This window comes from Diplotaxodon limnothrissa, linkage group LG6 (genome assembly GCF_057381915.1).
Source record: "Diplotaxodon limnothrissa isolate DT_005_m linkage group LG6, D_limnothrissa_male_GT1.1, whole genome shotgun sequence".
In the NCBI taxonomy this organism is placed as follows: Eukaryota; Metazoa; Chordata; class Actinopteri; order Cichliformes; family Cichlidae; genus Diplotaxodon; species Diplotaxodon limnothrissa.
The window spans coordinates 28256106-28269867 of NC_140601.1; the positions used below are offsets into that span (position 1 = coordinate 28256106).

Sequence of the window (13762 nt, forward strand, 5' to 3'; positions counted from 1 at the left end):
TCCACATATGTGGACATAACATTTATGAGACCAAAATACAAAATTTTGCTCTTCAAAAACCTGATATCCACTTATGAGGGAGGACATTACACTGCCCCTGTTCAATCGAACTTTAAAATGAATGTCCTCATATGTGGATCTCATTTTTTTGAGAAACAAAAAAAAGATAGTCCGAATCTGATGTCTTTGTTTTCACATTCATCAGGTCCCAATCAACCCAAATGGCACAGAGAAATTAAAAATGCATGCCATGAAAGAGTTCAGGTCTTAGGATGTTAAAAATGTCCCTGCTGATGAGACCAGTGAATGTGGGGCGACAGTGGCAAGAAAAAACTCCCTCCTGGAGGAAGAAATCTTGGGAGGACCAGGCTCTCTGGGAGGACCCTCCCTCCTGAGGGCAATACTTACCAGTACTTGTCCTCCAGTGTGCGATGGTGGGCTGGGACGAGTGTTGTTTCTTCTCAGCATGATGATGACCTTCCTTCCATTTCCTGTTTCAGAACTGAGAATGAAGACAAAACTGGTTAACAAGGTAACAGGACATTTAAAAATTCTCTCACTTCAGGATGAGATGCTGTGTCTTCTTACGTTTCTCTTGTAAAACAGCATGTAGGCCGAGTGCTGCTGTTCCTCACAAGCTGCCGATCCGGTTGTGTGGAGCACCTGTGCGTCATTATAGGTGAGCCAGCGATCTGATGTAGAGTGCTGACTCTCCTCAGGATGGACAGAACTACAGATGTAGTGTCCTGAAATCACATTAAGACAAATGAATCCAACTTCTGGAAGTCAGCTGATTCAAGCAAACAGTGATTTTGACTTAGTGCGTCTTAGAACATCAAAAGCTTTTGTGTGTGAGTCCTTCACTGAAAAGTAGAAAGTTTTCATTTTCTGTTTGTAACAAGTCTGTTGTTTTACCTGACTCTGTGCCTCCATAATGATTGATGATGCTGACAAGACTATAACAGCCACCACCCTGAGAAGGAACAAATCCAAAGAGTGTTAGTTTCACAAAGTCTCACATCAGAGCCATAATTAAGCTGATTTGCTGAGGCTACGTCCACACTAATGCGTTTTCGTTTGAAAACACATCGTTTTCTCTCCGCTTTGACCTCCCGTCCACACTGAGATGGCGTTTTCCTCAAGGAAAAACACAGCATCTTGAAAACGCTCTCGAAAACGCACACATTTCAAAACGGAGTTGTCCCGTCGCAGTGTGGACACTCGAAAACGCAGACTTTCTAAAACGATGACGCATTTTAGTCATGTGATGCAGTCATGTGAGCAATTAAACAAAGATAGCCGAGTGCATTATACAGCGGTTGTTTTGATTGCTCTCAACTTTGACAGCCCTAAAAAAGATTAATATCAGTTTGTACATGCTCCGGATAGCTTTTCTTCAAATTCTGTAATCCTCACTCACTTTTGCGCATGCGCAGGACTGGAACGTAAGCGTTTTCGGCCGTTTCAATGCAGACGCACAACTATTTGAAAATGACTGAAAACACTAGTGTGGACACGGAGTTTTCAAATCTATCAGGGCTAGTGTGGACGTAGCCTGAGACGTTCTGCAGTCTGTTTTTACCTGATTGGATGGCACCACCAAGTCCCTCTGCAGCCTGACGGGGTCATCCACCTTCTTAATGTTGTAGGTTTGTGTAAAGCCAAACCTCTTCAGATGCAAGATCAGGACTCTGGCAGAAAAGAAAAAAAAAAAACACAAACAAGGTAGAAAATAAGAAGAATGAGTGTCAAACACAAACAGAAGATGGGAGAAAACGACTGCTCAAGTATTGTCTCGAAAAACTCTGATATTTGATGCGCCACAGTTTGGAAACCTGGTCAGTCGATCAATTCTGATGTGACCTTACTCACCTTGGCAGTGTATCAAAAGACGACTTCAGTTCTGAGGCCGTCCCTCCACAATCACAGCGAAATTCTATTTCTTGTTCCTGAACAACAGCACAGAGAAAACAGGCTTTATGGTAGAAAGAAATCTCAACATATGCACACACACATACGCACAAACACTAACAAAAAAGGTGTGTTAAGATCGCTGACACTACAACTCTATTGGAATTTGTGATCTTACCTTCAAGTATGTCTCTAACATGTTTATAATAGACCCCTCTGGAACAAGGTCAAGAGACAAGCTGGTGAAGTCCTCGTGCTGTGATGATTGGTGACCACAGCTACACATTTCAGGAGTAACGTAGTTAAAGTAAAGATCAGGTAGGTGGAAAAGAGGTATATGAAAATATTGCAACCAGCTCTGCGTTTCTGAAAGACAGGCTTACCTCTTGCATGTCCTCATGTTTTCCATTTTAAAAATGTGATGCTCTTCTACTGGGCAGGTATAACTTTGGCCCAGGAGAGCTGCGTTCCTCTCCAGGTGAGGTGCGAGCCTTTTGACCTCATTGAGGAACAATGTTAGGAATTCATGAGCGTCCTGAAAGAAAAGCAGAGAGATTTAAAACAGTACATCAAAATCAGAAGGTAAAGCAAAAAAACAAAATGTCCAAATAGCTGACGCACTTTCTGTGCACTGCCGGTGTATTCAGGAGCTTGACTGCTGAATGCCTTCTTAAAAGCTCTTAGGTGGTGATCTTTAAGGCCATAATCTGTTGACTCATGACAGTCCCTGACATCAATGAGCCTTCTGTAGAAAGGAAAGGGTAAACAGACATTTCTGCTGTTAGATCTCTTTGTTCTTCAGGTTTTTGAAGAAAGTAGAAGGTTGACGTAGCGCACCTTAAGAGCTGAGCTTCTGGATCTGTGCTCCACAAAACCTCCTGACGCCTGATGTCTCTTATGAACTCCTCAATGTTGAGGAGGCTCTGCAGGCAGGAGTTCATGTAGCAGGTGTTTCCGATGTTTGGAAACCTGACACACACGCACAACGTTTACAGTATCAGTGTAAAAGAATTCATTTTCTCCACTTTGACAAAGTGAGCTTTGGTCTTTGTGCACCACGTGTACTCACCCGAAGCAGTCTATAGTCCCAGTTTGACTTTCTATTATTTCTCCACCGCATGCTACACTGCTCCAAAAAGGTAAAAACACAAACACAAAATTAGGAAAGATGTCAGGATGCTGAGCAGTGTATGTGCATGGATGCATGAGCTTTGAAGTTGAAACATTTTGGAGGACGTCTTTCTCTTACCTGTTAAACACATGCTCCCATCCACTCTCTTGGTCCAGAAGCTCCATAATCCAAGTGTCCCAACTCAGGTCTGCTGGGATCGTTTCCGTGGTGCTTCTTACCTGATATAAATATATAGGACATAGCTGTGTGCCTCATTGCTCTTAATTGCTCTCATTTAACTGTGATGAGTAAATGCTTGATGACAGTGACTCTTTCCATAAAACATACCTTCCCGGATTTAAAAAGAGTCTTCACAGTGTTGCTCTCTGCCTCTGCATCGCTGTCAGTTTGCTGCAGAGGACGAACAAACATAAGTTTATTAAAAAGTACATTTTAAAGAGAATGTGTATTTCATATGTTTTGTGTAAAAGCAAACCGAGGAACAGCAGAAGATGTGTCTCCATTTTCTCTTCTTTTGGCCATTTTCAGGGTTAGCTGGTGTGGCAGCAACAGAAGCATCCGGGATGCTGATGAGGACAAAAGTGTAAATGTTGTGGAAATTTATAAGAAGGAGTACATTTTGCTAATATAGATTGCTAATAAAAGTGAATAACTGTAATGGAATACCAACATGAACAAAATCATGTATTTTATACATTTACACTCTACATTTTCAAACGCTAATCTCTGCATCCATATAAATAATAGACAAGACTAGAAGGAGTAAAAAAGATGTAAATACACAAGGTGGAAGAAAAATGCCAATAAAAGGGAAATAAAAGAGCTCCAACTCAACCACTGCTATAAATATCTCCAGCAGCATTAAAGACTGGCGCATTTCTTTACCTCTGATGAGACGTAGAAGGAATTTCCTTCTCTGCCACGTTTTGTTTGTGTAATTTCTGTTTAGAAACAAGAAAAGCAACATCAGTAATGGCATAAAACAAACATACCAAGTGGGTCTCTCCATGAAAAGTGTCCAGTTAGAGAATTTGGTATTATTTCATATTATTTATCACTTTAGTGAGCTGTCAGCTCATGAAGCAGATATAGGAATATCTTTAAATAAAATAAAAACAATTTATTCATGCCTTAAATTGAGTTTTAAAGTTTGTCCTATGAAATACAAAATCCTTCATTTGGTTCTGATCAAAATTCAGTTTTTACAGAAATCATCCATGAAGCTTCAAAAATGCTTATTCACCATAAAAAATATTTAGAGAAACATCCTGCAAGTCTCTTCGAACTTACCTTTCTGTGAAAAAAAAACGTTTAAACATCTTTGAACTTAATTTGAGGACATGGCTGTGTGCTAAATTGCTCTTAATTCTTCTCATTTAACTGTGATGAGTAAATGCTTGATGACAGTGACTCTTTCCATAAAACATACCTTCCAGAATTTAAAAAGAAACCAGCGACACTTTTTTTGTGTCTTCACAGTGTTGCTCTCTGCCTCTGCATCGCTGTCAGTTTGCTGCAGAGTACGAACAAACATACGTTTATTAAAAAAGTAAAGTCACTTTAAATTAACAAGTGCAATTTAAAGAGAATGTGCATTTCATATGTTTTGTGTAAAAGCAAACCGAGGAACAGCAGAGGTGTCTCCATTTTCTCTTCTTCTTTTGACCATTTTCAGTAACAGGAGCATCCGGGATGCTGATGAGGACAAAAGTGTAAATGTTATTTTTCAAAGTGCAAATTTTTAACAAGGAGTACATGCTGGAGATTGCAGATAAAAATTAATAACTGTAATGGAACAAAATCATGTATTTTGTACATTTACACTCTACATTTTCAAACGCTAATCTCTGAATCAATATAAATTATAGACAAGACTAGAAGGAGTAAAAAAGATGTAAATACACAAGGTGGAAGAAAAATGCCAATAAAAGGGAAATAAAAGAGCTCCAACTCAACCACTGCTATAAATATCTCCAGCAGCATTAAAGACTGGCGCATTTCTTTACCTCTGATGAGACGTAGAAGGAATTTCCTTCTCTGCCACGTTTTGTTTGTGTGATTTCTGTTTAGAAACAAGAAAAGCAACATCAGTAATGGCATAAAACAAAGTATATGGTATGAAAATACAAAATCCTTCATTTGGATTCAAAATTCAGTTTTTACAGAAATCATCCAAGAAGCTTCCTTAAAAGTTTCAAAAATGCTTGTTTACCATAAGAAAATATTCATAGAAATGTGCTGCGAGTCTCTTCAAACTTACCTTTCTGTGAAAAAGAAGTTTAAACATCTTTGGACTTGATGTGATCGCAGCCAAAATCTCCTCAGCTTTGCAAAAGTTCAACTGAAAACAAGCAGTCAAAGGTTGTATATTTATAAACTTTCAGCATAGAACGTTCATACCCTGAACAGCAAACATCATCATTATGATGTATGGGGCAAATTTGCATATTTTGGAATGTATGCTCATTTGAACTGTATGGTGCTCGTCTCCAAGCAACTGCTACACAAAACAGGTCAAGTCAAGTGGCTTTTATTGTCATTTTAACCACGTGCAGAGGTGCTGTACAGAGTGAAACGAGACAGCGTTCCTCCGAGACCCTGGTGCTATATATGACATATACGGACAAACCCAGGACTACATAAAGTGCAGTGTGCATAAATTGCAAAAATAAACAAGACAAAACAGTGCAAAACGTGACAGAACAGGACGAAACAGACACAAGACAATGGAAATGTGCAAAATGCTGAGTATTGTGCAAAAGTAACTTGGTGTCTGTATGTATGTATATGAGTGTGAGATACTGCAGATAAGTGCTTGGTAGTGACATGTGTGAAGGTGTGCGTGTGCCAGTGCAGTCACTGAGTGTTCAGGGGTCTGACGGCTTGTGGGAAGAAACTTTTCCGTAGTTTGGTAGCGAGGGCCCGGATGTTGTGGGACCTCTTTCCAGAAGGCAGCAGGGTGAAGAGTGTGTTTGAAGGCTGTGTGGGGTCCTCCAGCAAGCGGGTGTTATAAGGAGGGGAGAGGGGCTCCAATGACCTTCTTAGCTGCTCTCACAATCCGTTGTAGGGTACTGCGATCCAATACGCTGCAGTTACCATACCAGACAGTGATGCAGCTACTTAGGATGCTCTCATTAGTCCCACTGTAAAAGGTGGTGAGAATGGATGGTGGGAGATGGGCTTTCCTCAGCTTCTGCATGAAGTAGAGACGCTGCTGGGCCTTCTTGGTTATGGAGCTGGTGTTGAGGGAGCAGGAGTGGTTCTCCGCCAGGTGGACACCAAGAAATCTGGTGCTCTTGACGACCTCCACAGAGGATCCATTCATGTTAAGTGGGCAGTGATCCCACTGTGCTCTCCTGAAGTCAACGATCTCTTTTGTTTTGTTTTGGTGTGCTGGGGGAGCAGCACAGCAAAGAAGGACTCATCCAGGCTGGAGAAACTGATCAGGAGGGCTAGCTCTGTGGTCGGCATGAAGCTGGACACTCTGGTGACAGTGGCAGAGAAAAGGACATTAAAGAAACTGATGGACATTATGAACAATGCTGGGCATCCTCTGCACATGGCCATTAACAACCAGAAGAGTCTGTTCAGTGACAGGTTGCTTCTCCCAAAGACAAGAACTAACAGACTTAAAAACTCCTTTGTCCCACACGCCATCAGACTGTTTAACTCCTCTCTGGAGGGGAGAGGGAGGGGAAACAGGAGGACAAAGGAGGGGGGAACAACTAAGCTGTAGTGCCTCTTCACCTCACTGTGCAATACCTTTTGTGCAATACTTTTGTAAATAGTCAACAGTGCAATAGACTCAATACTTGAAATGTGCAATTCACTTGTATTTTTATTTTTTATTCCTATTTATTCTATTTATCCCCTTCGTATATGCTGCTGTTCCTCACAAGCTGCAGATCCAGTTGTGTGCAGCACCTGTGCATCATTATAGGTGAGCCAAGGATCTGATGTAGAGTGTGGACTCTCCTCAGGATGGACAGAATTACAGATGCAGCAGCTGTTTCCGATGTATGGAAACCTGACACACAAACAAAAGTTTACAGTATCAGTGTAAAATAATTCATTTTGTCCAGGTTGAGAAGGTGAGCTTTGGTCCTTGTGCACCACGTGTACTCACCTGAAGCCGTCTCTAGTCTGAATTTTATTTTCCATTATTTATCCACCGCCCAAATGTTTCACTACGCTACTGCAAAAAGGTAAAAACACAAACACACAATTAGACGCTGAGCACTAGATGTGCATGTATGCTAGTGATGTGTCGAGTAATGGAGGGGGCGTTTCCGCGATGCACGTATCGAGGCTTGCTTCATTTATGGGAGGAGCTGAAAATGATGACGTCCGAAGCCTCGCTGCCCGGCTGTACCACGTGACTGGTTCATGAAGTGGTTCGAACTTTGCCGCGAGATGTGACAGCGATACAAACCCCTCAGACTTCAATCAAAATGTGGGTGTTTGATGGAGAGCTGCGGTTAGTGAGAGTTGGAGACAGCTGGGAGGCAGTTTGGAGGTTTATGAGAGTGAGGAGAGAAACTCAGGAGAGAATGGAGCCAGCTAAGAAGAGGAGGATGTCCTCCCCTGTGTGGGAACATTTTGATCTTATTCCTCCCAACAAGGTATTTCTACAGAAGATGTATTTTCATAATACTGATGGTGCAATACAATTTAAGTTAAGCTGTATTTACTTTTGTACAAGGTGAAGTGTTTGCTATGTGCCAGGGAGCTGGGATATAACAACAACACCTCATCCATGCTTAGGCACTACAGAGCTTTGCATGAGAATAAGGGGAACAGCGATTGTTGAGCAAGACCAGGTGAGCCATCAAATGCCATGATAATAATAGCATGCCGTAATGTTACTAAATGATATAACAATATTATACAAACTGTAATAAGTTACGTGTGTGATATTTATATTTGTGCTTTGTTTTTATTGTCTTTCCTCAGGAGAACAATCTCAAATAGATGAAAACCTGGTTAGCATGGTGATTGAGGACTCCCAGCCATTTAGCATTGTGGAGGACAAAGGATTTATAAGATTTGTTAAATCATTAAATCCTAGCTATGTTCTCCCCACTAAAAAGGTCATAAAAGCAGTGAAAATTTAGTTTTTACTGAATAAAATATGGGCAGGACTGACGCCTCAGTGTGTAGCTGTCCATACCTCAACGTTACAAAAGCACAACCACTGTCCACACCCCAACCACACCTCACCTCACAGTAAATGATCATTTCCATTTTAAGCATTTCCAAATAATCATTTTCCATACTGCCAGTATAAATATACACAGTATACTGCATCACTACAATATACATGTTTTACACACTCCTTTTGTTGTTGACATTTACAGGCTGTGTGCAAAAGGCCACACTCTTCAAATTCATGCCAACTAATATTTTTACGTCCAGTAGGTGTCCTACTAGAGCAAATAAAGCTTCAAGAAGCTTTGCGCTGGGGTGAACCAATTGGATGAAAAGCTTCAATGCTTCATCTGCCCATCACTAATGTATGCATGAGCTTTGAAATGTAAACATTTTGGGGGACGTTATTCTCTTACTTATTAAACACATGCTCCCATCCACTCTCTTGGTCCAGAAGCTCCATAATCCAAGTGTCCCAACTCAGGTCTGATGGCATTTTTTCAGTGGTGTTTTTAACCTCTTGGGAACTTTCACTACATTCCTTACTTGATGCAGAAAGAAGAAACGAGTCCATATCCAACCTTCAGAGCAGAGGCGATTAAGATCGGTATGGGTGTCACAGGTGTACCAGTCCGCCTTTTCTTCCAGGGCGAGAGGGGTTGCCATTCTTGTTCGCAGAACTATTCCTTTTATATTCAAAACTCAGATATGTGATCCAGGTGGGAGGTTCATACTTGTTACAGGTACAGTCAACTCCACCCCTGTAGTCCTCTTGAACATCTATGCCCCTAATTTTGACAACCCTGACTTCTTTAGTAAAATATTCAATCTTGTCTCACAATACAATGACCATAATATCATTATCGGTGGTGATTTTAATTGTTATTTCGGTCCATTGTTGGATAGGTCTTCTGCGTCCCTGGCCCCAACCTTGAGAGCTGTTTCTGTACTCAATACTCTTACTAAATCTTTGGACTTGGTTGACATTTGGAGGCACCAGCATCCGTTAGAAAAGCAATACTCTTTCTTCTCCCCTGTCCATGGCAGCTTCAGTAGAATTGACTATTTTCTTATTGATTCCAGGCTTATTTCGAAAGTGGTTAGTTCCACTTATCACAGTATTTTAGTTTCGGACCACGCACCTCTCTCAACGGTAATTGACTTCAACCTATATACCCCCCAATACAATTGGAAATTTAACCCCTCTTTATATCTAAATGACTCTTTTACGGTTTACCTATCTACTAAAATCGCAGAATTTTTACAATTTAATGATAATGGTGTAGTTTCAGACTCTGTTTTGTGGGAGTCCTTTAAAGTCGTTATTAGAGGCCATATTATTGCTTATCAAGCTTCTCAGAAGAGGGACAAACTCAGGCTGCGTACTAATATTGAGGCAGAGCTGTCTGTGTTGGAGGAGAAGTATCGCGATACCGGGGCTGCTGACACACTTAATACCATTCTCAAATTGAAATATGACTACAACCACATGTTGGGGGAGCAGGTCATGAATTGTATTCGTCGATTAAAACAGAAGCATTTTGAGCTTGGTGAAAAGGCTGACAAGGTGCTTTCCAGACAGCTGAAGGGCATTCAAGCTGAAAGGGCGATACACAGAATTCTCTCTGCAACTGGCCAGTTGCTGTCCGATCACAAGCAGATAAATGACAGATTTCGCAGTTTTTATTGTCAGTTATACACATCTAGTACTACGGCCACAGTTGCTGAAATCACTAATTTTCTTAATGCTTTAGACATCCCGACTCTTCCTGAGGCTGCACGGGGCTTACTCGATGCAGACTTTACGCTGGAGGAAATTAGAAATGCAATCTGCTCCTTTCCTAATGGAAAAGCATGTGGTCCGGACGGTTTCGGGATAGAGCTTTATAAGACACATATTGACGTTATCGCTCCCCTGCTACTTCGGATGGTAAATTGCGCAGTGTTAAACGGCTCATTCCCTCATTCTTTCTACGATGCCCATATATGTCTCCTCCTGAAAAAAGACAGAGACGAAACTAATGTTTCTTCCTATCGTCCCCTAAGTCTTCTCAACTCAGACCAAAAGATAATTGCTAAAGTCCTAACCAACCGGTTAAATAAGCACATAGGCTCTATAATTCATCCTGACCAATCGGGTTTTATCCCCAATAGATTCTCTTTTTCTAATACTAGATGTCTCTTAAATGCGATGTACTCAACGACACTGCCCAATTCTGCGGTGATTTCACTCGATGCCCAGCAGGCTTTCGACCAAGTGGAATGGAGTTATTTGTTTGCTACTCTTGAAAAATTTGGTTTTGGGTCGAATTTTTTGAATATGATTAAGTTGCTTTACGCTTGCCCTCGTTCCTCGGTCCTTACCAACCATGAGAGGTCGCTCCCGTTCCTCTTACACCGTGGGACAAGGCAGGGTTGTTGCCTCTCTCCAATGCTTTTTGCTTTAGCTCTTGAGCCGTTGGCCATTGCCATCAGAGCCAATTCCCATATCTCTGGTATAAATTGTGGCACGTCAGAGTACACCATCGGTCTGTATGCAGATGATATCATATTGGCTCTTTCAGATTTAAAGATCTCCCTTCCTCCACTTCTTAAGCTGATTGACAGCTTTGGCCACCTATCAGGGTTCACCATAAATTGGAAGAAGTCTGTTCTTATGCCGCTGTCGTCTGGTCTGGGCCCTGATTTCCTGTCTAGTTTGCCCTTTAAGGTCTCCCAGGATTACTTTTCATACCTGGGTATTAACATCCCTAGGAACTCAAAACTCCTCTTCAGGCTTAATTATTCGGTTCTAACTGATGAGCTCAAGTGTAAACTTCTCCCACTTTCAATGATTGGCCGTATCAATATAATCAAAATGGTTGTGCTCCCTAAATTCATGTACCTATTCCAGAACGTTCCTATTTTTCTCAGGTCTTCCTTTTTCAAAGCGTTGGATGCCATTATCATGCCTTTCGTTTGGGCCTACAAGCCCCCCCGCATCTCGAAGTCTCACTTGCAAAAGCCCTCGGACGAGGGTGGTCTGGGCCTTCCAGTTTTCAGACATTATTACTGGGCCTGTAATGCCAGAGCCTGGGTCTTCTGGAATCTGCCTATAGTTGGTGATGCTGTGGGATGCAGGTCCAGCCCTAAATGGCTCGAATTGGAGCTTAGCACTGCTATCGAGCACACTGGAGCATCCTTGCCAGCTATCTTATTTTCAAAATCGGTTATTAAAAGTGCATGTGATGACTTTATTCTTTGCAACTCCGTAAAAATATTGAATCAAATTAAGAGAATCTTGAACCTCCCGGTAGTGTCAACTTTTGCCCCGATCTGCCACAATCCTAGCTTTACGCCTAGTACAATGGATGCTGCTTTCAAACAATGGCCTGTCAAAGGGTTAATTGCTATAAAGGATCTTTATATTGACAATCATTTTGCCTCTTTTGCTCAGCTTCAGACAAAGTACAATCTCCCTACAAGTCATTTTTTTCGGTACTTACAAATTAGGAATTATGTCAAGCAAGCATTCTCAAATTTAGATACCATCCCCATACAGCATGTCTTTTACAATATGATGAACGAACCTCCCACCTCAAAACACTTAATTTCTCGGCTTGTCAACCTTTTTTCTTCGGCAGCCCCCTCTTGCCATATTAAAGAGGCTTGGACAAGGGACACTGGTTTGGTTATCTCTGACGATCTATGGGCTGAAGTGTTAAGTCGGATAAAACTATGCTCTGTTAACGCCCGGCTTCAGTTAATTCAATTTAAGGTTGTCCATAGACTGCACTATTCCAAAACCAAATTGAACAAGATTTTTCCTAACGTTTCCCCCAAATGTGATAAATGTAAACTTGTGGACGGTACTCTTGGGCATCTTTTTTGGTCCTGTTCTACGCTTACAGCCTTTTGGACTAGTATTTTTAGTTTCTATAGCACTGTTTATGATAGGCAACTGTATCCTGACTGTCTTATGGTGATCCTGGGCTGCTCCGGCGACTCCTTGGCACTTCCCTTTGCTGTTCAACAGGCCCTCATGTTTGGTATGGTGATTGCCAAACGTTTGATTCTGGGGGAGTGGAAATCTGCCTCCCCTCCCTGCTTCAAGAGGTGGCTCGAGGAGATGGTCTCCTGTCTATACCTGGAAGAAATTCGGTTCTCTACGTCTGATTCCATGGAGAAGTTCAGGAAGATATGGGGGCCCTTTATAGACCACATTAAGAAGGACAGTCCACGCCCTGGGTCCTGACCACATTGTTTTAACTGCTTTCATTCTGAGCTGTTGCCCATAACTGTTTTTGCATGATTGTTATCAGCTCCTCCTAGCGATCTTTGGATTTGATCTTGTGGATTGGACTCACTAGATTGTGAGTTGTTTGACATGTATACCAGTTGCTTTGTTTGCTTCTCTGCTGTTTTTAATAAGTGCTGGCCTTGTACCCTGTTGTGTGGTTTGTTGCTCTGTTTTTTTTGTTTGTTTGTTTGTTTTTTTTGGTTGTTATTGTCTTTATTGTCTGTGTTCTTCTGTCCCGCTGTTTGTGAATGTGTAAAAAAATTTTGAAACTTGCATAAATAAATACATTAAAAAAAAAGAAAAAAAAAGAAAGAAGAAACGAGTCAGGGATGCATAGCAAGCACAACAAGACACCAGCAGCCCAGACCTTTCACCAACTGAAGACATTTGCAGCACCATAAAACATGACAGAGAAGAGCTGGGACTATGTGAAAGGGTGAAGTGCTGCAGTAAAGTTGCAATGGTCCTATCTTTTATACAGTCTATGGTTCACTCTATTCGATTACCCTTTTCTCATGTTTTTGTTAGTTAGGGAGATAAGACATTGTTATTTGGTTTTATTCTTTTCATAAATAAGTTTTGTACATCCTTTAGATACGGTCCCTTTTGTTTGTTGTTTTGGGGTCCACCCCGAAGCTGTAGTTCGCTCCTTTCCTTTGTTAGAATTCAATCACTGTGAAAAAAAATCACCATCAAAATTGTACTGGTTGTGTGATGTGCTGCTTGGGGTCAGACAGGGGTGGATCACCCTTATATTATGGTCTGGCCACCCTTAGACAGGCCATAACACTAACTAAAATGAAAATTAAAACTAGACTTATAACTGGCTGGCTGGTGTCCTTACCAGTGTCCTTGGGTCTGAACTGTGGGCTCCTCTTTCCAGGTGTTCGTACTGCCTGAGTGGCACCAAGGTGTGCTGTCTTGCCTCTTTTGGGTTTTCTGCATGTTTCTGGCTCAACATGCAAGTATCCACTTCTTGACGTTCGCTGTTGGTTGCAGCCACTTGAGGTTTTTGGGCTCATTTGGGTTCTCAACACTGGGCGACTTTGATGGGAGTGAAAGCATCCTCACAACATAAATCACCACACTACCTGCTTTTGTTTCAGGTTTTTTCTTTATCCTTGTTAACATGTTTGGGTACTGGGTTTACCTGTAATGCATTTTGTGCTCCAAAAGCTGTTATTTTGTGCAGCTGTGCTCCAAAAGCTGTAAGCATGACCTTTCTTATCATTAGATTGTGCCACACCAGCACCTGAGAGAAAAGCTTTGAGTTTGATTTTGTGTTTGTGTTT

General features: G+C 41.5%; 1 protein-coding gene across 1 annotated transcript; it reads right to left on the reverse strand.

Moving 5' to 3' along the window:
* Positions 1-496: 496 nt before the first annotated feature.
* LOC146630758 (ubiquitin carboxyl-terminal hydrolase 12-like) lies at positions 497-5330 on the reverse strand. The gene is made up of 18 exons (XM_085356611.1): positions 5304-5330; positions 5050-5105; positions 4666-4738; positions 4473-4556; positions 3929-3984; positions 3519-3609; positions 3371-3433; positions 3161-3261; positions 2981-3037; positions 2749-2880; positions 2533-2656; positions 2295-2446; positions 2090-2189; positions 1873-1949; positions 1583-1691; positions 916-973; positions 589-746; positions 497-502 (listed from the first exon to the last, which is right to left on the reverse strand). The coding sequence occupies exons 1-18, from the start codon at positions 5328-5330 to the stop codon at positions 497-499; spliced, it is 1524 nt and encodes a 507-aa protein (XP_085212737.1).
* Between the last annotated feature and the right edge of the window lie 8432 nt (positions 5331-13762).